The 26,857-nt window shown below is 38.1% G+C and overlaps 1 protein-coding gene across 3 annotated transcripts; it reads left to right on the top strand.

The window, feature by feature from the left end:
• Positions 1-7,298: 7,298 nt before the first annotated feature.
• Positions 7,299-26,303, top strand: LOC143848196 (coatomer subunit zeta-2-like). Of its 3 annotated transcripts, none has more exons than XM_077357078.1 (7): positions 7,299-7,402; positions 7,771-7,824; positions 11,923-12,082; positions 17,193-17,340; positions 17,447-17,524; positions 25,692-25,776; positions 25,880-26,303. In XM_077357078.1, the coding sequence occupies exons 2-7, from the start codon at positions 7,822-7,824 to the stop codon at positions 25,937-25,939; spliced, it is 534 nt and encodes a 177-aa protein (XP_077213193.1). In that variant the 5' UTR covers positions 7,299-7,402; positions 7,771-7,821; the 3' UTR covers positions 25,940-26,303. The 3 variants fall into 3 exon arrangements, with proteins under 3 accessions (XP_077213193.1, XP_077213194.1, XP_077213196.1); XM_077357079.1 differs by having other exon boundaries at positions 7,371-7,460; XM_077357081.1 differs by lacking the exon at positions 7,299-7,402 and having other exon boundaries at positions 7,671-7,824; positions 17,450-17,524.
• The last annotated feature ends 554 nt before the right edge of the window (positions 26,304-26,857 follow it).

Below are 26,857 nucleotides of genomic sequence, written 5' to 3'. Positions count from 1 at the left end.
GGAAGTAATTTTATACTTATAAAATTGCCCATATGGGGTGTCAAATTGTGGCCCCGCCCTAATGCATAATATTTGGGTAGATATGGTGGGCCCACCCAACCATAATCAGTAGGACTGTCAATCGGGATGGGCAAGCTCGAAGCCCGCCCCTTCGGCCCGCTAAAAGTCCGCCCATAATTAAAATGAGAACAAGCCAAACCAAGCTTGGTCAAAAGTTGAAGCCCGAACTCTAATTTGGGCTGAGCTTGATCAAGAGTCGTCCAGCCCGTTATAGGCCCGGGCCCGATAATATATTTACTATATAATTTTCAAGATTTTTTATGCCCTTAAAAATCAGTAGATATTAATTAAATAGGTTACTTAAACATTAATATCATATAGGCTATAATTCGACATTAAATAGGTTTTCTTTCTTTATTTATTTTGCCCCTCTTCAGCCCACTTAATATGATGATCCAAACCGTTGAAGTATACAAATTGGGCCCCTCTTCAGCCCACTCCGTATGAACGGTTTGGATCATCATATCCTATAGGCTATAATTCGACCTCAGATTTATTAAATGAATAAGACAAAATGTGGCAAAAAATCAATCAGTATGACTTTTCTCACATGCCAAAGCCAATAAGTTTTAATGGCTTTCTATGAAATTGGCTTGTCAATGCTTGCCTTAGTCTTTTCTCGTGAAGAAAGTAAGAGGTGATGGGCAAGCCCGAACTCGGCCCGAAGCCCGTTGTGGAGTTTGGGCAAGCAAATTTTCTAATTTAGTCAGGCCCGAACTCGGCCCGAAGCCCATTGTATAGACATGGGCTGAGCTTGAGCACCTCAAGCCCGCCCAAGCTCAGCCCGATTGACAATCCTAATAATCAGAGATGTAAAATGGTTGTTCTCACACTCTCACCCCATAAAAAGCATGAAGTGTAAAATGGGGTCCCTATTCCATGGATAGGGGGATGAGATATGCAAGGGCACCCTTGCATAAAGAGCTGGAAAAGGGCTCTTGATTGGATCCAAGTCATTTCCGGTTACTTTTTTTAATCGGCTGAGAAAGTAAAATCAATTACACTTAATGAGATGGATCCAATCAAGGGCTCTTGATTGGATCCACATCATTTTCGATTACTTTTAACCTGAACCGCTCTACTGATCCACCTCTGGGTTATGACACAATCAATAATTCGATCCATTTTCAATTAGGTCTTGCTCCAGTCTCTTTAGGGGTCATTACTTCCTTGGTAACTCAACACATGCACTCATTACCTGCGCAAAACACTCCGTCTAGGGAGTATGGTCGCAAGACCAAAACTCAAAGGAATTGACGGGGACCTACAGAAGTAGTGGAGTTTTATCAACAATTTGCTTGTGTAGGTGGGGATTCGGTATTTTCTGAGTCCTTACGTAAAGAATTACAAAACGAAATTTTCAAATAAAGTAAAACCAATTACACTTGATGTGGATCCAATCAAGGGCCCTTTTCCTGCACTTTATGCAAGGGCAACCTTGCATCTATCATCCCTCCCTATTGATAGAGGGGCCCACACTTACTAAACTAAATTTCTAGAGGAAAAGGTTTATCAATAAAAAAAATTCTTATAGAGAGAATAAATAAAATGAGTGACAATGACAGGAGACGTCGTATTTGTCACATCCCCAAACCGAAATTCAGGTCTAGGTACATAACAACGCCCCACATATTCATCAAACCACGAATATGTAATCAATGCGGAAACTAAAATCTCATTGGAACAATGCAATAAACAGAACCACTAAAATAATAACCAATTAATTAATTATCAAAGTAATTAATGCGGAAACTAAAATCTCTTGTCCAAAGGACTACATCAATTAAACCAAATGAAATAACTATATATTTATTTCTACTATACTATTGTTTCAATTAATTGAATAATTGGGCATAATAAACTCTTAAATTGGCGACATTGCTCACACCCAAAGCCCAAGCGCAAGCATCCTACTGTTCTCCACCTGAAACATAGAATGCGTCGAATGAGCTAACGCCTAGTGAAATAGATATGTCTACACTAATAACATGATATAATCAATAGAAATAGAGTAATTGGCAATATATGTAAAAATTGTAACTGGCATGACAATCTAGCTAGCAAATAGTATAATTGGCATAAACATGTGTTAACAATAATTGTGCATGATGCCTAGTGAAATGAGACTAGTACTGCTAGACTACATAGTCAACAGAACGTGCTTACTAACTCGTAAAAAGCCGAATCCCAACGCTCTCGTATGGAATTACATCCCCGAAAATATTGTGTAAGGTGAAGCTCTCGAAAATACTCCGAAGAGCTCAAATTGCGGCTTGATCCGTGACCTTCTTTGACCGCTTAGAAAAAATCTTATACACTAGCAATCATGCAAAACACTTCGTCTCAAGGACATTAACTGTTGCATCATTACTCGGACAGCACTATGTCCTGGTGCAAAACTATGACTATAAAGTCTAACTGGCACATACGTGCATGTGGTAGATCTGAACTAGGAGTCATATCGTACTGTGAATATTGGCCCTTATGTACACCAACACAGTCAATATTATTCAAGAACATGCATAACTTTGCATAATAAATCATATTCAATATGTAGAATAACTATGGTAGAACAAGTCCACTCATTTCCCACGAACAAGATCTTTAAATCATCTACAATCCATATTAACCATTGATTAACATTTTGGATTAATATCTAGGTCTTACAGGGCAGATCTGTGCCCTACAAAATTTCTTGGAAAACCTCCCAAAATTGGCTCCTCATAGTGTGTTCGGGCGTTCGAGACTCGCGATTTGGATTTTCCCAATTCGTGCAAGAACATTATTTTCTCCGGTTTTCTATCTGAAAACCCTTCTTTCTTCTTCCTTTAAGCATATTAAAATATCTTAACAAATTATCTCTTAATTTCCTTGATTTATTAAGGTATCAATACGAAACGAAAACGAAGATCTTCCGGAAAATCAATTCTCACAACCCCAATCTTTGGTTCTTGACTCGAGTAACACAAAAGTTGATTCAATAACTATAAGTACATTATAATCTTTATTCCAAAGATATCTAAATCTCTGTAGAAGGTAGAATAAATTATAATTGTATTTTAATTATATTTACATACCTCTTTAGGAGATGGATTCCCAAGCTTTTCTCCGTTCTCCTCTCCCAAAACTCTACACGTTTTCTCTTTACGGTTAAAGTTCTAAAATCTGTAGCTTAAGTGTGTTTTTATAGATTCTTGTTTTTAAAAGTTCTAATTTAGTAGTCTTTTAGAAACCCTAATCTATTCCAACTACGAAACTAGTCATTCCCTTTTTCTTTATTTTACTACACAAACTAATTTTTATGATTTATGGGACCAAAATACCCCTCCAAAACGTATAACGTTTTGAGGTATTTCAGTATTATAGATAGATTGACGAGTATTCGAGGTCCATCTAATAAAAATTGGGAAATGATATCACCACTACTGTATTTTGATGACCACAACTCCTCACTTTATTAAAAGTACGATATGACCAAATTAAAAAGTACGGTACGGCCTGCATCATAGGATGATCCAAACAGTCAATTAGATGGGCCAAAACGTAAAAAGGTTGTGCCCCAAAAATCATTTTCATAGGTTGATCCTAACCCTCGGGTTAGGATCAACCCTCTACTATTCAGTCCCACTATAGATCGGAGGGTTAGGATTAACCTATGAAAATGATTTTTGGGGCACAACCGTTTTAGGCTGTAGCCTATCTAATGGATGGTTTGGATCATCCTATGGTGCGGGCCACAGTGTACTTTTTAATAGTGTGAGGAGTGCCATCATCAAAATATTGTAGTGGTGATATCATTTCCCTAAAAAATTGGCCAGTGATAAATTCACCCCCTTCTAGGATGAATTCACCACTTATTTTTCAAAATGAACTGTGCAGCCCACACCATAGGATTATCCAAACCGTCCATTTGATGGGCCACAGAGTAAATAGGTTGTGCACTTGTGCGCGTTGTTGCCCCATAAATCATTTCCATACGATGATCCCAACTGTCTGATCTATAGAAGTTTCCACAATGTGAGTCCTTCTTTAGATCGGAGAGTTAGAATCATCCTATGGAAATGATTTCTGGGGCACAACCTATTTACGTTGTGGCCCATCAAATGGACGGTTTGGATTATCCTATGGTGTGGGCTCTACAATCCATTTTGAAAAAGGGTTTTGCTAATGGTAAGGGCATCCGTTAAGGTGCACCCATTTTGGGAATGTTTTTAGAATTTTACAAATGTTTTAATACTTTTTCATGGGAAATGAATGTAAAAGATCAGTTCCAATGCACTTAACGACGGACAAGTGTCCTAGCTTGTTAGAAAAATCCTTTGAAAAATATGAGGTGAATTCATCCTAGAAGGGGATGAATGTATCACCACCCTAAAAAACTTTCTTATAAAGAGTATAAATAAAAGAATGACAGTGAAAAAAAAAGTGGTTGTATAGGTAGATAGACAGGTCCATGCTATGCAGGGGTGCAAGGTAATATCAATCTATCCCGATAAAATCAAATTTGTAAGAAAAGTTTATTAGATATAATGTAACAGAATCATATTCAAAGGTAGGTAGAAAAGCAGCAGCAGGTTCCACAAAAATTAGGGAGTCTACTCAATGAATACTCAATCACAAGGACACAAATCTTCACTTTCACATGATGCTCCTAGCATACCGTTATCAGGCATGTCATATGAATGGTCCTACTTCGTGAAAAAAAATCTACTCCGAATTGTTCATTTGGTAAGCCATTATCACGAATGGACCATGGCCCAAAAACACGCGTCAATTGGGTGAACTTAATCAGATGAATGGTCTGGATCTTGTAGATGTGTACCATATGTAACAGATTAGTAACCCTAAATTTGAAAAGAACAGAAGGGTAAGTTTAACAGTGCAACAACAAAAAAGGAATTTGGATCTGTCTATTAGACTTACTTTCTAATTTCTAGGCTTTGCTATGGAAAAATGGTCATATTTGAGTAATTTTTTTGGTGGGATAAGAAAGTTACAATGAGAAAATGGAAATTCTCATGCATTATAATAAGAGAAAAGAGAAGGTACTCCTTAGAGTAGATAGCTTATCTACTCCCTACCTTAAAATAACAGTTGGGGCCACATTGTTTGGGTGATCCAAAGCATTCATTTGATGGGCCCTTACATAGATAGGGTGTGCCCAAAAAATCAGCTCGATAGGATAATCCTAACCCTATGAATTGTGGAGGCAAAAATGGACGTGTATAAACCTGCACAAATCTGTCCATTTTTTGCATCCACAGTTCATAGGGTTAGGATGATTCTGTCGAGCTGATTTTTTGGGCACACCCTATATATGTGAGGGCCAATCAAATGAATGCTTTGGATCACCCAAACAATGTGGCCTCAACTGTTATTTTAAGGTAGGGAGTAGATAAGCTATTTATTCCAGGGAGTACCTTCTCTTTTCTCTTATAATAATTAATAGAACAATTCAATAAAGAAGAAAGGAAAACATAAACTGATTTTTTAGAGAACAAGAGATTTGAGAGTGCATGAATTAGTTCAGGGTGAGAAGTGGCTAAAAATTCACGAAAAATCAATCCTATTTTGAGCAGGGTTTTTTGTTCCATGGGTTTCCAGGCCTTCCTTGCCCCACTCCTCACCCAGTCCCTCTTGTATCTATCCCTCTCCCACCGTCTCTCACCATTGGGTAAGCCAATATTTCAAGAAAAAAATCCATGGTAGCTAATCGTACCCTTAAGATTGGATTTTGATCTAGTGGGCCATCGTAAGATTGCATAGTTTTAAGATCCCACATCAGAAATGGAGAGAAAGTTCATTGACTTTATATGTGAACTCTCCTTCTCCCTGTGTATTCGTTTTTTTATCATCTCTAAGGAGAGGGCCCTGCGGAGTGGGTCGGTCTTGGTTAGTGATGCTGGGAAACAAAACCGGAGAGGGTGGTGGGAAAACCCATAAACGGACAATATCTATACAGTGGGGACAGGGTGTGGCATAATGGTATCAGAGTTGTACCTCTTCGGGTATCGTTGAGACAGAAATCGAAATTCAGTAAACCCAGAACGTTACTTTTTTTTTCGACCGAAATTTCATTATTTAATATTTCCTTGAAATTTCTGAAATTTCGGGAGGCGGGATAAGATTTTTCTTTTTTGTTTTGTTAGATTTTAGACAAAATTTCAAATTTTCAGTTCCGGTGAGGACCGAAACGCATTCCGAAATTTCAAAATTTCGGTGTTCGCCATGGGACTATCTGCACAAGGTGCATATTCTGTAGAAATTATGCCAATTGAAGGTAAACACTTTTTTAGGCCCACCTGCGATATGGCATTATTTATTGATAGGAATTTGAGAGTTGATTTCTAAGTATTTATATATGAGGAATGCTAGACTCACAGGAGCCCTTGCAAAAAATAAGGGAAAGGGGGCCCTCATTGGTCAAAACTTCTTTATGGCAGTTATGACCGTGATTTTCTGCGCATCCTAAATTGGTTTTGACCAATGAGGGCGCCCTTTCCCTGTTTTTTTGCAAGGGCTCCTGTGAGTCTAGCATTTCTCTTTATACATTCCACTTCTCTCTTTCAATGTTCAGTCCAATTAAGGACTATTTAGTTCAAGAAGCTACTAGCAGCCATCTTTAAATGCACTTCTTTACAAATTAACATGTCAATTTCACTTATATGGAGTGAAAATGTTTTCTTTCTTCTTTTTTTAGGAAAATACAAACAACGGAGGGTGGAACTATCATTTATATTTTCATATCTATTTTTTATTTATTTATTTTTTTTATTTATTTAGAGGAGATATTGCTTTTTTTCCATCTTTTAAGGCAAAAGTTGCATCTCCGAATTAAACGAAATCATATTTTTATTCCTTAAAACAGTTTTACACAACATTTTCTTTCCTTGACTCATGAATTGCGACCGCGCCATTATTACTCTTCCATCGTTCGGTGAAATCCCACTAGGCAACCCAAGAGGGGGGTGAATTAGGTGTCTTTATAAAAACTTTCCATCTTGAATAGGGCATGACCAGTTCTGTTGGATGGAATGCCAACAGTGCTTGTGAAGTAATGATCGTAGCCCTTGGTTAGAAGACCACCCTGAATGCAGCAGCTAAGATCAATTCTTTAGAATCCCTGATCATGTAGGGACACACATTTAACAATAAAAGACCTGTGGTGGCCCACCGATCATCACCAACATCAAGGTTGGTATGGTGGGCCCGCGAGCAAAAAGCGGATCTAACGGGGCGAAGATAGAATTTGTCTGTAGAAAGAAAACACACACACACACACTCTCTCTCTCTCCTCATTTGTCATTCGCTTCTCTAGGGTTTTTTTGGGAGGAATTTTCAGGTACGCCATTTCCCTCTCCTGATCTTCCGACTATTTGTTCCTCCCTCTGCAAATCGAGGTGAATTTCATGTATTTCTGCTACGATTTAGGGTTCTAAAGGCTTCTCTTGAAGAGATATTCATGTTTTTGTCTCTGTAAATAATCTTTTTTTTTTGGTAATTTCATATAATCACATACTATAAATTTTTGTAAATAATTTTTTTGGGTAATTTAATTTTTTTCGATTTAGTTGAGGAATAACATATCGGATTGGAAGAGAAACCATAGATCCATGTCTGTTTGTTTTAGGAATGTGTTCTAACTTACACTGTGCGATTTTTTTTGCTTTTTATGAGCCTTTGATCTGATGGCCTTAATGGCATTTGCAGGCTGCACCTGGATCTGATCTTTATTTGGTTTCTGCGCATCAACAAGTTTCCATGGTAATTCCTCAGATATAGATTATTTTCGTTTTTATCAATTTAACTTTTGTTAATTACTGTCTTTATTTGATCTGATCTATTTGTAGCTTCTTGTAATTTTATGATTTGATTTTCTGTTAAAAGTGAGTTCAATCTCGATTTTTATTTGATACGCAAGATCCGTGCTGAGTATTTCTCAAGTTTTTGAGCCAGATCTATATTTTTCATTTGTATTTTTTGTTGTTCTCTTATTTTTTTAATTGATCATGTTTCAATCAACTCCCAACGGGTTAAATAGTCCATAACTACATACAGATGGATTGAAGCTCTAATGACTTGAATCGTCGATTTGGTTGGCCTTACTGTGGATTGGCCATTTACCAACATTGTTCTTATTGGACGATCCCAGCCATCTGATTGATGGGTTTTATGGGGATGCCTATAAACAGAATTGTCCAGTTGTCCATTTTTAGTGCGAAAAAGTCTATTAATTGAATGGTAATAATCGTCCAATAGGTTGCATTTTGCATGCCACAGTAAAGCAGGGCTGGCAATATGGATGATCTAGGCCTCCAGATCAGAACATCAACCACGTGTACACGGTCATGGGTGGTTAACTCCCAATGTGTTAATCACGATTGACAATTGATTCTGCTTCTGTGGAAGTAGTTAGATATTGATTTTATGTTGGGGCAAGAACATGTAGAAAATTAGTCATTAAAAGAAAAAAGAGTTTAGGTTGGAGCATGATTTATGGTATGGATGGAAAGAAATCTGTTGGAGCATTGAGTAGAGACATGCCTCATGTAGCAATTGGGGTCTTCCTGAACAAGATAAAATAAAATTCAACTTTGATGGGTCAAGCTTTGGAAACCCGGGGCTGGTTGTTCTTGGAGGTGTATTGAGAGATTGTCAGGGGGTGACCTTAATGTTATTGTCTGACCCCTTAGGGTTGATGGATTCATATGAGGCATAGGTTAGAGCGGCTCTTCAGGGTCTGAGACTTATAGATCTAGGCCTTCTAGACCATCTCATAATTGATGGGGACTCTCTTAATGCAATAAGATGGCTCCGGGGATCTTTTCCACATCCTTGGAGGTTGGCTCAATAAATAGATGAGTTTAAAGACTGGACAGTTGGTTCCGCTATCTCCTTCAAGCATGTGAAGAGGAGCAAGAACTCAGATGCAGATAAACTTGCAAAGGAAGTGGTGGCTAGGGAAAGTCGTGATTTTTTATTTATTTTCTACCTCCTTGAGAGGCCTTTAATCTTTGCCGTGATGTAATTTGTTTGGACCACCTCGGTCGTTTATCTTGTATGTTTCTCCCCTCTTAATAAAATCTCACCTATCATTTAGAAAAAAATAAAAGAGAAAAAGATGTAGAAAATTGAAGTCTGTTTTCTCATTATGAAAATAATATAATAATAATCATAAGAGTGGTTAAGCAGAATGCACCGGGCAGCAGAAAAAGGATTAGTTACTATAAAAGTCTCACTTTTGATTTGTTAAGAAGATCATCAATTTGAACCAAAACACCATTTATATTGTGTTTTTTTTTTTTGTGTCAACTATCCATCAAGAGATAAAACAAAACTTGCAAATTCAATCATTTTCAAAGTAAATGAGGAAATTCAAGGTGCTGAGGGCTCATTATTTTAGGTCTCATATGCAATTGCATCACATTTTTTTTTTTCAAGACGTGGGGCAGTTCTTAAATGCAACCCGCTTACCAATATTTAAAACATTCCAAACTTTCTATGGCTGTAAAAACTAAACATACCAAGAGCAATATTTCTTAGTGATCAAAGTTGAAGTTACCATTAAAAAAAGAACTGGATTTTTTTTGTTAAATGAAAAAAAAGACTACCAAACATATGCCTAGAAACAACTTATTACAAGATAGTTATATGTTCTTAGTTCTTACCAAGGTTTTAAATTTCAGTTTAGGTTGTGATTTCGGTCACCACGGAAATGGAAATATTTTGGTTTCGGTTGGAAATTTCAATAGAAATCTTGTAAAATCATGGATATGTATGAAAACATATGCAAATGATAGACTTTTAAGATAAAACTTCAGGAAATGCTAGAATAAACACAATTACACACTTAGAAAGCATCACATAAGCAAAACAACTATCCATGATGGTTTTATAACATCAAACACCTAGTGATTTGCTAATCTATGATTTAACCTACACTTCGAATTTATTGCTGACACATGTGTCCTGCCATGTCCGACACGACACGCGTGCCCACCCATGTTGACACGACACGCGTGCCCACCCATGTCGACACTCCTTTGGACACTTTTAAATGTACTGCTACTTTATGTTGGTGTGTGGACACGTTTTTGTGCTGTGTCGAGTGTGATATTCTGTTTTATTATTCCATACTGTGTTTAACTCTTTTATTATTAACTCTTCTTTTATTTTAAACTCTATTTTGGCTCTTCTTTAACTAATTTTTGCTGTTGTATCATATATATACTTTCTATTTTAGAGTGTCCTTGTTTCTAAATTTTGGGGGTTCGCCGAGTCCGACACTCAGTGTCTGTGTCGACAAACGACACCCATGTCCGTGTCCACAAATCATAGATGATAATTCACTACATACCACATTTAACATGTATATAAATATGTATGCATATTCATATACCGTATTTCACATGCAATTCAAATAAATAAAATTATGTAACACATACTACTGATATAGCATACCACTAATACACTCTACAATTTTGATTTCGATATGTGTTTCAGTTTCGGTATCATTTCAATGGAGATGGAAGTAAAAACATTTTGGTCATTCGTGTCCGTTTTGATGCAAATTTAAAACCATGGTTCTTACATACATAATAGACGTTGTTCCATGAATCATTATTCTTCTAATTGCTAAACTCATTTCTTTTTGCTTCTTTCTGCAATGTAGATATTCTGTCAAGTTTGAGGCAGCAATTTGTATCATCAAACACTTAGTGACATGCATAATTGCACTTGCCCGATAATTCACTACATACCACATTTCACATGTAATTCATATAAATATGTATACATAATACATAGACTGCATTTTACTTGCAATTCATATAAATAAAAGAGAGAACATTTCCTACACACTTGTGTAGGTAAGTTACCTACACACTACCTTAAAATACAGTGGGGGCCCACATTGTTTGGGTGATCCAAACAATTCATTTGAATGGTCCTCACATAGATAGGGTGTCCACAAAAAATCAGATCCATAGGATCATCCCAACCCTACGATTTGTGGAGGTAAAATGGACGTGTATAAACCTTCACAAATTAGTTCATTTTTTGCCTCCATAGTTTGAATGGTTAGGATGATCCTATGGGTCTGATTTTTTGTGGACACCCTATCTATGTGAGGACCATTCAAATGAATGGTTTGGATCACCCAAACAATGTGGGCCCCCACTGTATTTTAAGGTAGTGTGTAGGTAACTTACCTACACAAGTGTGTAGGAAATGTTCTCTCTAAATAAAATTATGTAACACATACTGATATATCATACCACTAATACACTTGACGATTTTGATTTCGATATGTGTTTCAGTTTCGGTATCATTTCAGTGGGGATGGAAGTGGAAACATTTTGGTCATTTCGTGTCGGTTTTGGTGCAAATTTAAAACCATGGTTCTTACATACATAATAGACGTTGTTCCATAAATCATTACTCTTCTAATTGCTAAATTCAATCCTTTTTGCTTCTTTCTGCAATGTGGATATTCTATGAAGTTTGAGGCAACAATTTGTTTCATCAAAAGGTAGGTAAGAACAACCCCCCACCCACACTCACTATGAAGGGGAGTTATTAAGTTGTATTCTAGACCCTCTTGAGAAATTTTAGGTAATTGCAAAGCACAAGAACCTCAATTGCATTTATGGGGTGTAAGATTGGTTAGCCTCCCCCTCTAATCTTGTGCTAGATAGTTCTTTGGAGTATTAGTAGTTGCTTCGAATTTTGATGGTCACATGGAATCCAGGAGCAATTTATATCCAAACTACTACTTGGAGCTTTAACTATACCGTCTCTAATTTGGAGCAACTTTCTTTCTTTATGAACATGTTTATCTTATTTTTCTTCTTGTGTTATCAGGAGTCTTGTCCTTCGATAAAAAACATTCTTCTTCTGGATTCTGAAGGGAAGCGTGTAGCTGTCAAGTACTTTTCTGATGACTGGCCAACACTTACTGCAAAGTCAGCTTTTGAAAAATCCGTGTTTACAAAAACACAAAAGACAAATGCACGGACAGAAGGTGACACATATATGAAATTTAACGTTTAACTTTATGTGTTTATTTGCATCTTCTCTATGTAATGCACTTTAGGCTGTTCACTGAATGCTCTTAACGCTCTTAAGGGTGTTTGCGCTATTGAATCATGATGTTCTTGGCAGTCACCTATTCAATGACCTGAACATTTATACATGATTCAAATTCACGGAGGAACTAATGTTTTGATAATACTTTCTTTTTTTGGAAGCATTCCACATTTCATGTGTGCCTTTTAAGATATACATCACATCCTATACGGTATGCTGCATTTTGGAAATGCACAGACAGAAGGTGACACATATATGAAATTTAACGTTTAACTTTATGTGTTTATTTGCATCTTCTCTATGTAATGCACTTTAGGCTGTTCACTGAATGCTCTTAACGCTCTTAAGGGTGTTTGCTGCTCTATTGAATCATGATATTCTTGGCAGTCACCTATTCAATGACCTGAACATTTATACATGATTCAAATTCACAGAGGAACTAATGTTTTGATAATACTTTCTTTTTTTGGAAGCATTCCGCATTTCATGTGTGCGTTTTAAGATACGCATCACATCCTATACGGTATGCTGCATTTTGGATTTGTCAACATACGAAGAATGAATTACCATTCAAAAGAAAAAAAAAAACATATGAAGAATGAATTAGATTCTTTTGCAGTCAACTATTCAATGAAACGAACTTTGCTTCGTAATTCAAGTTCACAGAGGAGCTGATTTTGTCTTGATAACACATCATTTTTTGTTGTTGGAAGCATTCAACTTTTCATATTCACTTTTTAAGATACTCATCACATCCTATGCGGTATGCTGCATTTTGGATTTGTCAACATACGAGGAAGGTTTGTGTGATCTCATGTCATAGAAACTTGTTTGAGGAAGGTATCACTTTTTTTTATGTGGAAACTATGATACCCGGGCATAAATTCGAATATCGTCACTGACATGAGAATGGAGGAGATACAACTTAACATTTTACGAAATCTAGGGCGCAAATACAAATATGGGTATCCAAATACCATGATATGACTCAATACATGAATAAATAGAAAAAATTATAAACTTAACTAGATTTAACTTGGAAGATGGAATTAATAGCTATACTAATTGAAGCATTTGTATGACATACATGGTTCTGAAAGCCATGATTATGTAGACATTTTTTTGGGGTAGGTAAGTTGGGATTGAACCCCCGACCTCTAGGTCAAAGGGTAATGTCTTTACCATTGAGCTAGAGGCTCAATCCCGTGTAGACATATTATTGATCTATTGCAATGTTTATCTGTTTGAAACCTTCTTGATATGGATCGTAAACGTCCCTTGCATGTTTACTTTGGGCGGGGCCGCTCTCATGGGCCCACATAGAGGTCTTTTTATTAGTATTAGGGTTGCTTTATTTTTCTTAGGGATATTTTTGGGCTTTTTTGATATTATTGGGGTTATTTTAGTCTTTATTGCTTTTAGGGTAGTTTAGTTTTTTAGGGACTCTTAAATTAGCAAGTTTTAGTCTTTTAGGGGAGGGCGAGCGTTGGCGCAACGGTAAGGTTGCTCCATTGTGACGGTCACGGGTTTGAGTCACAGAAACAGCCTCTCTGCAAAGCAGGCGTAAGGATGTGTACATCTAGCCCTCCCCAGACCCCGCAATGGCGGGAGCCTCGTGCACTGGGCCGCCCTAGTCTTTTAGGGATTGTTAAAAGCCTATGTATAGGCCAAGTTACAGTTTTTTGTTTAACTTTTGATGATTAATTGAATTGAGTTGAGTTTTGAGTGCCTCTTCATCCCTAAATTCTTCTTCTCCTCTCTAAACTCTTCTCTTCTTCTTCTTCTTCTTTCTTCTTATTCTAATTTTCTTTCCCAAACCCTATACCAAATTTGGTATCAAAGTGAAAGATATGAGGAAGAACGATCGAAGCTCGTTTTCAACCATCGGTCCGGCACCTTAATCAATACTCTATGTGCCGGAGACAACCCCACTTTCCGATGTTTCCGTGTTAAGCCTAACCTCCCCCCCCCCCCACCACATTCGAACAACCCACGCTTCTTTTCCCATGTAAACCGATCTCCTACCTACACCCCTTTACAATTTCACCCAAACAGTTGCATAACTCCATCTACAAAGCGCATCTTTATCTTCTTCTTATCCAACACACAAAACCACACCTAGATCCTACGCTAACCTCTCGGAACCCTAATTCGAAAAAAAAAAAACTTAATTAGTACCCGTTTTCTTCCATTTACAGAGCCACTACCCCACCGGATCTGCGCCCCACCACCAGATTCTTGTTGAAGAAGAAACCTAACCCAGTTCTTTGTGGGGAAGGAAAAAAAAGGAAAGAAAGAAAAAGACCAATCTCCATCTTCGTTGCGCCTCGCCAAAGCTTCCGGCCACCGTGTCCCTTGCCGTCGTCCTCCGGGAGCTGCCAGAGCCGCGCCGCCGTCTCCGTGCACCACCGTCATCCCTCCCGGCATATTCGTGAAGGAAACCCTAACTGGTTTCTTTTATTTTTTAGATCTGTTTGTTCACTTAACAAAAATAGGCAAAGAATACCCCGCTTCTTATTACCCAGACCAACCCCCCTTTCATTATTTATTGATTACCTTTTTTCCCGTGGACACCCCCACGGTTTTCACTTAAGTGGTCACGTGGCCACTTTAAAAGAGAAAAAGAAAGACTTCTATACCCACGCCCAATTATCCCCTTCCACATTAAGGAAGGGCGATTTCACCCTTGTTTTCCCTTTAGGCACCCCCAAAGAAAAAAACATAAATAGAATTTTATTTTCTCTCTCTTCACTCTCTACACTTTCTCTCTCCTCTCTCCATCTAGTTTCTCTCTCTTCATCCAAGCTATTTTTGCTTAAAATTTGTCCGCGACTTCAACATGGAAGTTTTTCTGTGCGACTAGCAGAGCACATCCATCTAATTTTCAGCGGTAGACTGTGACCATCAGCATAGTTCCAGGTGAAATCTTAGTCGTCGATCACGTTTCATCATCCGACCAGCACCTTTCTGTCATCTGATCGCCAATTTGCGACAAGCATTGTGCTTATTTCGACATGACAGACAAATCGGATGGATGATTTCACTTTTCGACACCGATCCCAATGGCTCCACCATTTGTTCCATATTTTGACGGGTACAGCGTCTACTATGAGGATGCATGTTTACGGTGGATCGATGCTCTAGACGCATATCACGAGTACCATGGCTATGATCACCAAGCGACTATCTACCGAGCTAGGGAAACTGGAGACGACAAGCCCAATCGTTCTGGATTCGCATGGTGATGGCACATCGCCACGAAGGCGAACCTCCATTCCGTCGATGGGAGGAGATTCGTTATGAGTTTACGAGCTTTTATGTGATATTGGCACATCGGTATTGAAAAAGATTGATGCATGAAAAAGCCGCTCGAAGTAAAAGAGAAGCCGAATATCCAAAGCGTCACATACGTTTGTGGGATTTGCAAAGCCACTTAGCTATTTCTTCTCCCCCACCACATGTTGATGATATTAGTTCTCACGAAGGGGATAAGGAAGCTGCTAACAATATTGCGGAGCCAGATGCTAGTGTTGATGAAACCGTTATCGACGTTGAGCCCCTAATTATGTCAGATACATAGTCCATGATGGCAGATACATAATCAGAGATGAAAAATATAGAGCTAGAGAGTCAAGTGACTAATTATACATTGTCAGAGCATGGAGAGCTTGAGCATTGCTCTGAGGATATCTCTTCCACATTAGGACAGGAGCATAGTGATAGTGTTGAGTCCCCCATGGATATTCAGATTGAGGGTTTTAGCACACCGGATGACAGAACTGGGCCAGATATGGTTCTAACAGATGACTTTGTTACTAATTTCATTGAGCGTGATGAGACACCACCGTATGTTGATCTTTTAAATTATGGTCATGGATTGATACTGCCTGTAGCTATCACGCCATTCCAGGAGGAGTACGTTGCTATCTTCCCAGCCAGTTTACTTCTCCAGAGCAAGCAGCTTGTGTTTGTATGATTCTACATGGGTGATTTCTTCTCTCTCACTCTGCTGACATTTCCGATGCTTCTCACAGTTATCACGTGAGTTAGACATCATGATTGCTTCTGATGGATTACGATTGCTACTGTTTCAGTTGATCTTCTACATCTTTGACCCAGGCAGACTAGAACTCGAGGGCGAGTTCTTTTCAAGAGGGGGAGAATGATACAGATATTAGGCCAAATAAGTGGCATACTTGCTCATTAGGATTTATTTACATGTTATTTAGTTTCTAGGATTTTATTTCCATGTTTTTTAGTTTCTAGGATTTTATTTTCATGCTTTTTAGTTTTTAGGGCTTCTATTTATTTTCCATGGAATTTCACTTCCATTGCCCATATATAGGCCATATGTAGTAGAGATTATTAAGTTTTGATGAATAAAGATGGGAAATGATAAATGCACCCCTTTTCAATACTTGGGACACTCAGCGACTTTGTATCTTTGGCTGCAAAGGTGCTGATGTACTTCACATTTGAAGGAATGAAGTGACCAGATTGCCACGTACAATGCAGCTGGGTGTCCCAAGTGATGAAAAGGGGTGCATTTATCATTTCCCATAAAGATTGATTGGCTTCTCCCCTCTATAAGTTTCTTCTCCTCCTCTTTCTTCTCTAATTCTTCCTATTCTCTTCTTCTACTCTTCCCTTCTTCTTCCCTCTTTCTTCTTTTTCTCTTGCGGTCCTACATGACTTCTTCTTCAAATACTCTGTTTGAGCGGTCTTCTGTTGAATGAGTTCGGGATGAACATGTTCTCTGGCTTATAATCCTTCTTGGTGATACTTTGTAGTGTTTTTCCACATATATCTAATGTAGGTCAAGATAACTTTTATTTTTGCAAGATTCCTGCATGTTCTAAGTCATTTTAACTGATCTGTATACTTATAATAATATTCTCCCAGGTCTTATTGTCTACGAGGGGTTCTGCTTATGGGTTACTATTGTTTGTCTTAGAAATCTTAGGAAAAGTTTGAAATATTAATTAATGGAATCCCCTATGTTTATTGATGCCTTGCTAATATGATTCTTTTGTCGTCATTTACAGCGGAGATAGTGATGTTTGACAGTTACATTGTCGTCTATAAGTTCATCCAGGACCTGCATTTTTTTGTTACTGGTGGTGACGATGAAAATGAGCTCATCTTAGCCACAGTTCTTCAGGGATTCTTTGATGCCGTTGGCCTTCTACTCAGGTCTTGTTAATTTTTCCTTGTTGACCATTGTTCCTTTGTTCAATTTCGAGTGTCTTTATTACTACATCCTTGTAAATTTACTTATATGCTGCATATCCTTGGACAGAAGCAATGTAGACAAAACCACAGCACTTGAGAATTTGGATCTCATCCTTTTATGCCTTGACGAGATCGTTGATGGAGGGTATGAATAAGATGCTTTTCACATACTATTGGTGTTCAGCAAAATCTTTACTAATGTCTGCAGTGCAATTCTTTTACTTGCATGAATATCTTCATATGCACCTATTTCTGCTCTCGTCTGTAAGAATAGAGACGTATGTGGATGTCAAGCTTTTAAGAATAACCATTGTTTAATGTTTGGAGTTACATGAAAACAAGTACCTTTTTTTTTTTGAAATGGCATAAAAACAAATACTTTATTACTTCTTCTATAACTCCTTATAAGCACCAAATTATCACTGTGCAGGAAAGAATGCCCATATGTAGGATATCACTTTACTAACACTAAGATAAATAGAACCAATCCCACACCGTTGTGTTTGTGGTAAGGGCCAAGGGGCCATCCGGCCATGAACCTTGTCTAAGGTCTCATGTTCAATTCCCACGGGGTTTGGTACCAAACACCCTCTGATTCACAACACTAAGATAAATAGAATGTATCTTTAGGAAAATAAAAGCGCATCTCAATGCAGTTTTTTCCCTCTTGAGAATAATGAACATGTCATACCAAGCACAATAGCAAAACTAGCAAAGCCCCGGTGAATGCATGGGTTACTGGGTTAGGTATCAATATGACAAAAAAGGTGAAATACTGTGAGGAAATAAAAGGAACATAAAGAAAAGCATTGAAAGAGAAAAATAAAAAACTTGTAAGAAAGCATTGAGATCTGCCAATGCTGAGGCTGATCAGCTGACTAGAGGAGGGGTGATCAGGCGCTATGTCACAAATCTCTCCTGGATTTTCAAATATCACGATTTTATCGTGACATTTTGATAAAACGACAAAATTCTGAAATAATCACGAGATTTAAAAAAAAAATGTAGTGATGTTTTCATTTTTATCATTTTCCGTGAAAATATCATGATATTTTATGATATTTTTATTTTATAATTTTATTTTTATCATTTTATTCCGAGATTTTCCCTTGCCATGAGCATTTTTTATTCTGTGTTGGTTCTCGTGTTTCTTTTCTCTGTCTTGTTTGTGCCATCGGCTTGTATCCGACATCTCGGTCGTGTTCTATTTCCTCTTCAATATATTGTTTTGCCATTAAAAAAAGGATGGGAAAGTTGGAAGATTACCCTATTTCTCAACATAGGGTTAAAAATAGAAAATAAAATAATGTACGTAAAAAAAATGAAATTGCACTCAGGATGGGTGCAAAATCCAAAAAGAACAAGAAAATAAAAAGAGCAAAATTGTAAGAAAAATATAGATGGTCTATAATTGATATCATTGACTGCCTATATGTTACAATAACGGGTATTAATTAAGGTGCCTTTGGTACCTCCAAAATCACAATTTCTTGTTAGTTCTTAAATTCATAAAAATTAGAGATCATGGTTTTCATTTTAAACATTGGATAACTCGGCTCTACTTGCCGAACTCGTGGACTTAATCTCAAACCATGATTTTATAGGTTCCGATAGAGGGCAGATTTCAGAAATCAGGATATTTGAAATCAAAGATATTAAGAGGGAGGGAGATCTGTAGTTATTATTGGGAACTTCCTAGCTGGATGGGAAGCTCTCTTCCCCATATACTCGCTTCGGAAGCTAAGTTCTTCTCGCTTCCCAAATTTAGGGGAAGTTTGCTTCCCAGACGTTTCCTACGCATTTCCAACTTAGGTGATTATTTCTTCCTAAAAGAATATTTTCTCCTTTGAGCACAGCTAGCAAAACGGGAATTTGATTCCCATATTGTAAGAAAAAAGACGGGGAGGCATCATTGGTACATGTCCACAAAAAGTCAATAAAGAGGGCTTGAATCCCCATAAAGAGGGCTTGAATCGCCATAAAGAGGACAACAAAGAGGGCTCGAATCGTGAAAATGGCCAAATCACCGGTGATTTTAACTCCCGTTTTCCCCCATACGGGAATCCGTTTTGGAAGTGTTTTCCTTCTCCTTTTGATAATGTTGAAGGAGTCTATTTAAAAAAATAGTGCATTTAAAATATGAAGTCTTCCTAAGTTTCGAATGAAAATTATGTGCATCTTTTTCCAAAAACTTGTCATTAAATATACATGAATAAAACATGTGAAGCTATAAATTCCTAAAATTTGTCTTTCTAATTAGTCGCAAAGTCTTCTTTTCTACTTGTAATCCTTTCCTATACTAACCCTCCCTCCCTAACCTACTACAATCCTACTCTTTTTATGTACTTGTTCGCTGCTTCACTTCCAATGAGGCTTATTACATGCTTCATGTTGCCTTTTAATGATGCTTCCCACATTTTCTCTTTACTTTCTTTAGAGCTTTTCGCTTCCCGCATTTTTCATTTTTCTAAACACTTCGCTTCCCACATCTCTGCTTCCCGCATTTTTCATTTTTCTAAACACTTCGCTTCCCACATCTCTTCTCTCACTTGCTTCCAGAACGATTCAACTATTTTAGAAGATGCTGCGAACCAAAAGATACCAAAACTTCTCAACCTGTCTGTCAAAACGAAGATCAAGGTAGTACACCAGAAGTTTGAATTGACTGCCTATCCCCTCAATCTGAAGGCTTTCTGGCAAAGATACATGTGTCCCTTACCATGATAGATTTTCGAAAAGAAATATTCCGACAAAGTAAAGAGTCGTTCAAATGCCAGAAGAACACCGCCAGCTCAACAAAAAAGAGATAAAGTGTCTTTGGCTATGGAGTTTATATAACCAAAGACCTTGGTCCTACTCCTATGCAGTGTTCTATGTGAACAATCACATCAAAAGAGATAGCGGAGCCCCAAGGCTTATCATTATAAACCTCTTAACGATGCTCTCAGATGGGTAAGATATCCATCTTCATACCTCCAAACTCTCATAAGGAGAATCACCTGATCAAAGATGTTCAGCTAGTTTGATCTCAAATCTGAATTTTGCCAAATCAAAATTGAAAGAATTAATGCTAGAATATGGCATTTACTGTTCCTATGGTTCAATGTGAATGGTGTGTGATGCCATTCGGTATGAAGAATGCTCCCTTTGAATTCCAGAAGGTCATGGATCAGATTATCTGACCTTTTGATGCTACCTTTGAAATTTTCTTCGTTTGATCCGGTCGCAAGTGTTGATCTTCCACATAACCATGGTCCAAGTAAAAGTTGTAATTCTTGGGGTTGCTAAGGATTTCCAATTTTTTGCGCGCCGAGTAGTTCTCCCATTGCAATCATTCAACTTGTAAAAGAAGGAACAGACAGAAAATAAACCTTGAGGGTCAGAGGTACAGACTCTCTCATCAGAAAGGTAAGGGAGCAGGAGAAGGATTGAAGGGACTCTAGAAGGGCTTACAATCTAGAGATCTCATCTTTTAGGTTGCGCCTAAGTCTAACATCCCAAAATACCCTCCTCTCCCCTGCCCTCGATGGTCGCTATGATGAATAGGTTCAGGAAAAGCATGGCACAAACATGACTCTTCTAACCATGGGTCTACCCAAAATCTTGTACTCTCACCTTTTCCCACCCGATATCTAACAAGGGGTTTATACAAGTGCCTTGATGAACAAATAGACCTCCATGCTCCCGAACATTTTCCTGTTGCTGGGTCCCTACTTATACTCTCCCAATCACCCCATTCGTGCACTTGGTTGTCCCCAATTATTTTGTGCTATATAGCATTCTTTTACTCCCCATATCTCCATAGCCATTTCCCCAAACAAAGCGTTACTACACAATCTGATTTTGCCGATCCCCAAGCCGCCTTGAGATTTAGGCCTGCACACTCGCCCCCAATTCGTGAGGTGTTTTAGCCTTTTATTTGATTCTTTCCCATCCCATAAAAAGTTCCTTTGTTGCTTCTCTATCCTTTTAGCTACCTTTACCGTAGTTTTGTACAACATAAAGTACACCTGTAAGTTTGCTAACGCCGCTTTAATGAGAGTAGTTCTTCTCCCATTTCTTCCAAGTTGCCAACTTTCTTTCAATTCTTTCTACAACGGGATCACATAAGGATGCTCTTGGAATTCCATACCCAATGGCAATCGGAGATATGAAGGAGAAAATTCTTCTTTACCACATCCAAGAATAGATGCGTAGATCTCCATCTCTTCAGGCCGCATATTATTACCAGACAAGGAGCTCTTTGAGAAGTTGACTTTCAATCCTCACTCCAATTGGAACACCTGAACATTCTTTTGAGGTTAGTCATGTACTCCGCCTTTTCTTCCATAAAGATTAGGGTGTCATCTGCAAACTGAAGATGAGTAATAGGAAGAGAGTTATGACTGGGCTTCAATCCCTTGATTTAGCCTCTTTCTTCCGCTCTTGAGATCAAAAGACTGAGAGCTTCTGCTACCATAATGAATAGACAAGGAGAGAGGGGGTCTCCTTGCCTTGAGCCTCGTGAGTTGTTGAAGAAACCTGGGGGTGATCCATTTACTAAAATAGGAAACTATGGTGTTGAAATTCAATTTGAGATCCACTTACTCCATCTATGCCCAATCCCCATCTTTTATTGAATGAAGTCGAGGAATCCCCAATGCACGTAATCATATGCCTTTTCTAGGTCAATTTTGCAGACCTATCCCACTTTCACCTTCTCTTTTCCTGGTGTCCAAGACTTTATTTTCTATAAGTATTCCATCCAATATCCATGACAAGGTTCTTTTTATTTTTTTCCCCCGACCTTCTCTTGGCTTGTTTACTTGGCACTTGATGTTGTTATGCCTGAAAACATTCCTGGACAAGAACTAGTGTTTTAGTTGATTAGTCTGTCCGTTTCAAAGTCTATGGAATTTGCTGGATTGCTGCCACCTTTGATGTTTACACAAAACTTGAGTGCATGGTAGTCATGATCTTTAGGTTGTCTAGAATCTAAATACCAGGAATTTCTGATCGTATTTCAGTTTCTGCTGATGGATGATTGAGACCAGATTTGAAGGTGCAAATTAGGTAAATGAAACCAATGTTGAGATGAATATGTTGCTCTCCACATGAATATTCTTTAGCCAACTTATAAGAATGATAACTTTCAGGATGAGGCCCATATCTATTTGGAAGGTGCATTGTGTTGCAACCATGAGATTGTGGTGGCAAAAAAATGATAATCTTTACATTTACATCCTATGAGGCATTGACCTGGTTTGAGCATCCTGGAACTGTCATTACTCATTAGCCAATCCAAGTTTAGAGAAGAACCTACTTCTAGCAAGTAGATAGATGTCACTATACATTTTTCTTGATTGGCTTTATAAATAATATGAGTGAATTCTCCTATATTTTTCTTTATTCTAATTCATAGTCTGGGTATAGTACAATTTTCATTGATAGATGATTTCACATATTCAGTTTTCTATTTTTTTTCTCAACTTCTGTTTTATCAATGAAAGAAAGCTCCATGTGATCTCTATTGCTTATCTGGATTAGGAAGTTTGTTAATCACTTGATGCTTTCCAAGATTTGAAATGGCTTCTTAGCAACATAGCAATTAAGTACAAAGCCAAGTAACATTAAGCTGTAAATGAAATGTATTGTCATGGAATTAGCCGCATAGTTTTAAGAGACTAACTTAGATCATGGTGATTGTAGTGGAAAGATCTGACGCTGTAATCTGTGATCTAAAAGGTGGAAATTGGAAACCACCTAATGAGAAGCTTAGCTATTTTTGTAATGGCAAATCATGTACACGAGTTATTTGGGCTACTTGTTACAGTGTTGAGCAGAACACTTAAAATCATATATGAATTATGCTGCCCTGTGCCTTTTTATATGGCCCAGAATCCAGATTGCATACACTAGAAGAGCAGGAGCAGAAATGTATGCAGAGCTGTAGAAGACAGACTTTAGAAGATTGACGAGGTGTAGATGGCTCTAGGTGGGCCTTGGCAGGGTCATCTAAGTAGCACAAGGAAGTGCTAGAAGCATAGGCCCCCCCCCCCCCCCCCCCCCCCCCCCCCCCCCCGCCACGCGCACACAGTGTTTAAAAATGCGGATGCGACGCGGAATGCGGCCGAAGAAAAACCTAGTCGACTCGACGCGGACGCGGCCAAGAACGCGGTTGACGCGGCTGAGTCATAATTTAAATTAAAAAATTAAATATGTGAAACGGACGGTTTGGATCATCCAATGGTATCGGCAGCACAATATTTTTCAGAAAAACTCTTGAGAGTATATGTGACCTATCAAATGGACGGTATGGATTATCCTATTGTATGGGTAGACAACAGTCGTGCACTTTTAGGAAAAAAATTGGACTATACACCATCCACAGATCCAAACCGTCCATTTCATAAGCCATAACATTAATGGGCTGTGCGTCATTTTTTTTTAAAATTTCGCAATGTATTAAAGAAGGAAGGTTGACTACTCGACTTACTTGCTGGCCATTCTTTCTCCTAAAAACGAGCACGTGTCCCTAAAAAGTGGGGAAGAGGAAAATATAAAGGGAGAAAATTAAGTAGGTGTTGAAAAGAGAGCTGAAAATACAGCTGTCACAGCTTTGTTTTCCAAATCTGACGGACACATTATTTTTTTCAATGATATCCTCTCTCTTCTTTAGCGATATCCTCTCTTCTTTCGCTGTTTTTTTCTTTTCCAAGCTTTAATGGCGGATTTTTTTTACTCGGCTCGAACTCGTCCGAGATGGACTGGACTCGCCGAGTCCGTGACTCCACGACTCGGTAACCACCAAACCGCGTCGACTCGGCCGAGTTCCGAGCCGAGTCAACGAGTTTTTAAACACTGCGCGCACACACACCCCAACCCATAGTTACTGGTAGCTTCCTAGTTGGGTTGGAAGTTCACTTTGAAAGCTAAATTCTTTTCGCTTTTCAAATTTAGGGGAAGCATGATTTATACACACTTCCTTGTAATCAAGAGCATTCTTGTTTAGGTGTTTTCTACTTTTGATAATGCTGAATGAGTGTATTTTAAAAAAGTATATTTAAATACTCATCTTAAGTTTCAAATAAAACTTAGGTGGATCGTTTTCTGAAAACTCAACTTTAAATCCACATATAAAAACTATAAATCCCTAATAGTTGTAATTTTAATCAATTACTACTTGTAACCGTAACCTGCATGATGCAGATAATAGGCCAACAAGTGGCATATTTGCTCATTAGGATTTATTTCCATGTTATTTAGTTTCTAGTATTTTTATTTCCATGTTTTAGTTTTAGGGATTTTACTTTCCATGGAATTTTATTTTTGTTGCCTATAAATAGGCCCCTTGTATTAGGGATTTTTAACTTTGATGATTATTGAATAGAATTGAGATTTCTCCCTTCTACAATTTTCTTCTTCTCCTCTCTTCTCTCCCCTTATTCTTCTATTCTCTTCTTCGCCTACCCTTCTCGTATTCTTCTCTTGATCTTCTGCTTCTCCCTAAATTCGTCTCTTCTTCTATTCTTCCCTGTCATCTGTTCGTCTTCTATTTCTCTCCCTTTTCTTCTATTTCTCTTCCCGGTCCTACATCACTACATTAACCCTTCTTTCCTTATCTATGATTAGTCTATCTCTTTTTATGTTTCTCTTGTTTACTTCCAAATTCCAATGAGGCTTATTGCATGCTTCATGTTGACTTTCTCTGACACTTCCCACAAGTTTCCTCTTTACTTAAGAGGTTTTTGCTTCCACCTTTTCTCTTTTCTATATGCCTTCTTTCTGCTGCTGCTTTCCATATTACTTCTTGCACTCACTTCACACCTTAGACAGCTATGGTTGTCGCTGAACCCTCAAAACTTGTAGAGCACTGTCGATATCCAGTAGCATATAGAAGCTGAGAATATCTATATCTAGTAGTTGTGATTCAAGATAGTTGACAGAGATTGATGGGCTACAGTAATCAAATATATTTTCAGACATCGAGGTTCACCCAAGTCACATATTATCACTGTGACTTGAGCTTCAGCCTTGTAAAAATAGTAATGTTCTATTGATTGGCCTCTATGGATGGGTATGGGTGGCAGTTTCAAACATTTAAGGTGGAACCACACTTTGACCGGGTATCATGCTCAGGAACATATCCATCTTACTCATTTATGGACCCTACAACTTTTAATATTAATCCAAAACAATAGTTTATCTATAAATTACACTGTTATGATTTTACTTGCAGATTTAGTTTGGTTATTTGCTGAAATCTGAAGCACCCAGTACTGTTAATTAGTTCAGAAACTAATTGGGATTCATGTTATTTAAATGTTCTTCAGGATTGTTCTTGAAACAGATGCTAGCATTATTGCCGGAAAAGTCGCAATGCACGGCACAGATGGTTCAGCATCCTTGTCTGAGCAGGTATTGTACTCCATTCTTCTAACGCGGTCTATTGGCCTTACTACTACTTCTGTAAACCCCAACACACACACTTCTAAAACTTGTGAATGTTCTTCCCTTGCAGACCATAACTCAAGCACTAGCAACAGCTCGGGAACACCTAGCAAGATCTCTTCTCAAATAAGGCAGAAGGTCCATTTCGGATTATTTTGTTTTCTATTTTCAGTTCTGCTATTGGTTTTGCTATATCTTCTAGGAGAATGGTGTGGGGAAATCAATATTTCCTAATTTTAGAAAAATGGGTACTAGCCATGTGTTGAATGGAGATTGTGGTTTTGGCCACACAGGTTCTACTGATTCTAGGTTTCCCTAGAAAAACTGAGGCCATATTTGGCTATCGTGGAAAATTATTCCGGGGCTACAGGGTGGGCCATACTAATGAATGGGCCCACTTAATGGGCTCTTATAGATAGTGAAATGTAACTGACGAAATAGAGTGGGCCTGTATTTAATACGGCCAATAAGATCACTACTGTGAGATTTTTTCACCTCTGTTGCCACAACCTGTTGTGCCCAAAAAATAAGTTTTACCACATTTTTTGTGAAGGGCTGAGATTATAAAACATCTTTTTAGTGAGAATAAAACACCCAATAACACGCCCAATAGAACATGTTATTTGTGTAGGGATTCTACCCAACACGCCCAATAACATGTTTTTACTAAGATCACTACTATTTCTGTTCGTTTTTGGATATTCAGAACCGATCTCGAGGACTCTGATTAGAGGCAAGGGGATGATACTAATAGGGAAATGTTATCAGCACTACTACTGTATTTTGATGAGGGCACTCCTCGCTTTATTAAAAGTACAGTATGGCCCGCACCACAGGATGAACCAGACCGTCCATTAGATGGGCCACAGTCTAAATAGGTTGTGCTCCGAAAATCATTTCCATAGGTTGATCATAACCCTCCGATCTATAGAGGGTTAGGATCAACACTCTGACATCAGATCGGAGGGTTAGGGTCAACCTATGAAAATCATTCTTGGGGCACAACCTATTTAGGCTGTAGCCCATCTAATGGACGGTTTGGATCATC

This window comes from Tasmannia lanceolata, unplaced genomic scaffold (assembly GCF_043159265.1).
Source record: "Tasmannia lanceolata isolate RefF3 unplaced genomic scaffold, GAP_Taslan_0.1 ptg000016l, whole genome shotgun sequence".
Taxonomy (NCBI): Eukaryota; Viridiplantae; Streptophyta; class Magnoliopsida; order Canellales; family Winteraceae; genus Tasmannia; species Tasmannia lanceolata.
The sequence above is the reverse complement of the archived record's forward strand: the minus strand, read 5'-3'. Positions and strand labels throughout refer to the sequence as shown.

Bases quoted from the DNA above. Each gene is read 5' to 3' on its own strand.
- LOC143848196 (XM_077357078.1), top strand. The intron at 12,083-17,192 runs GTGACACATATA...CGTCATTTACAG, and splicing joins GACAAATGCACGGACAGAAG to CGGAGATAGTGATGTTTGAC. The intron at 17,525-25,691 runs GTATGAATAAGA...AATGTTCTTCAG, and splicing joins GACGAGATCGTTGATGGAGG to GATTGTTCTTGAAACAGATG.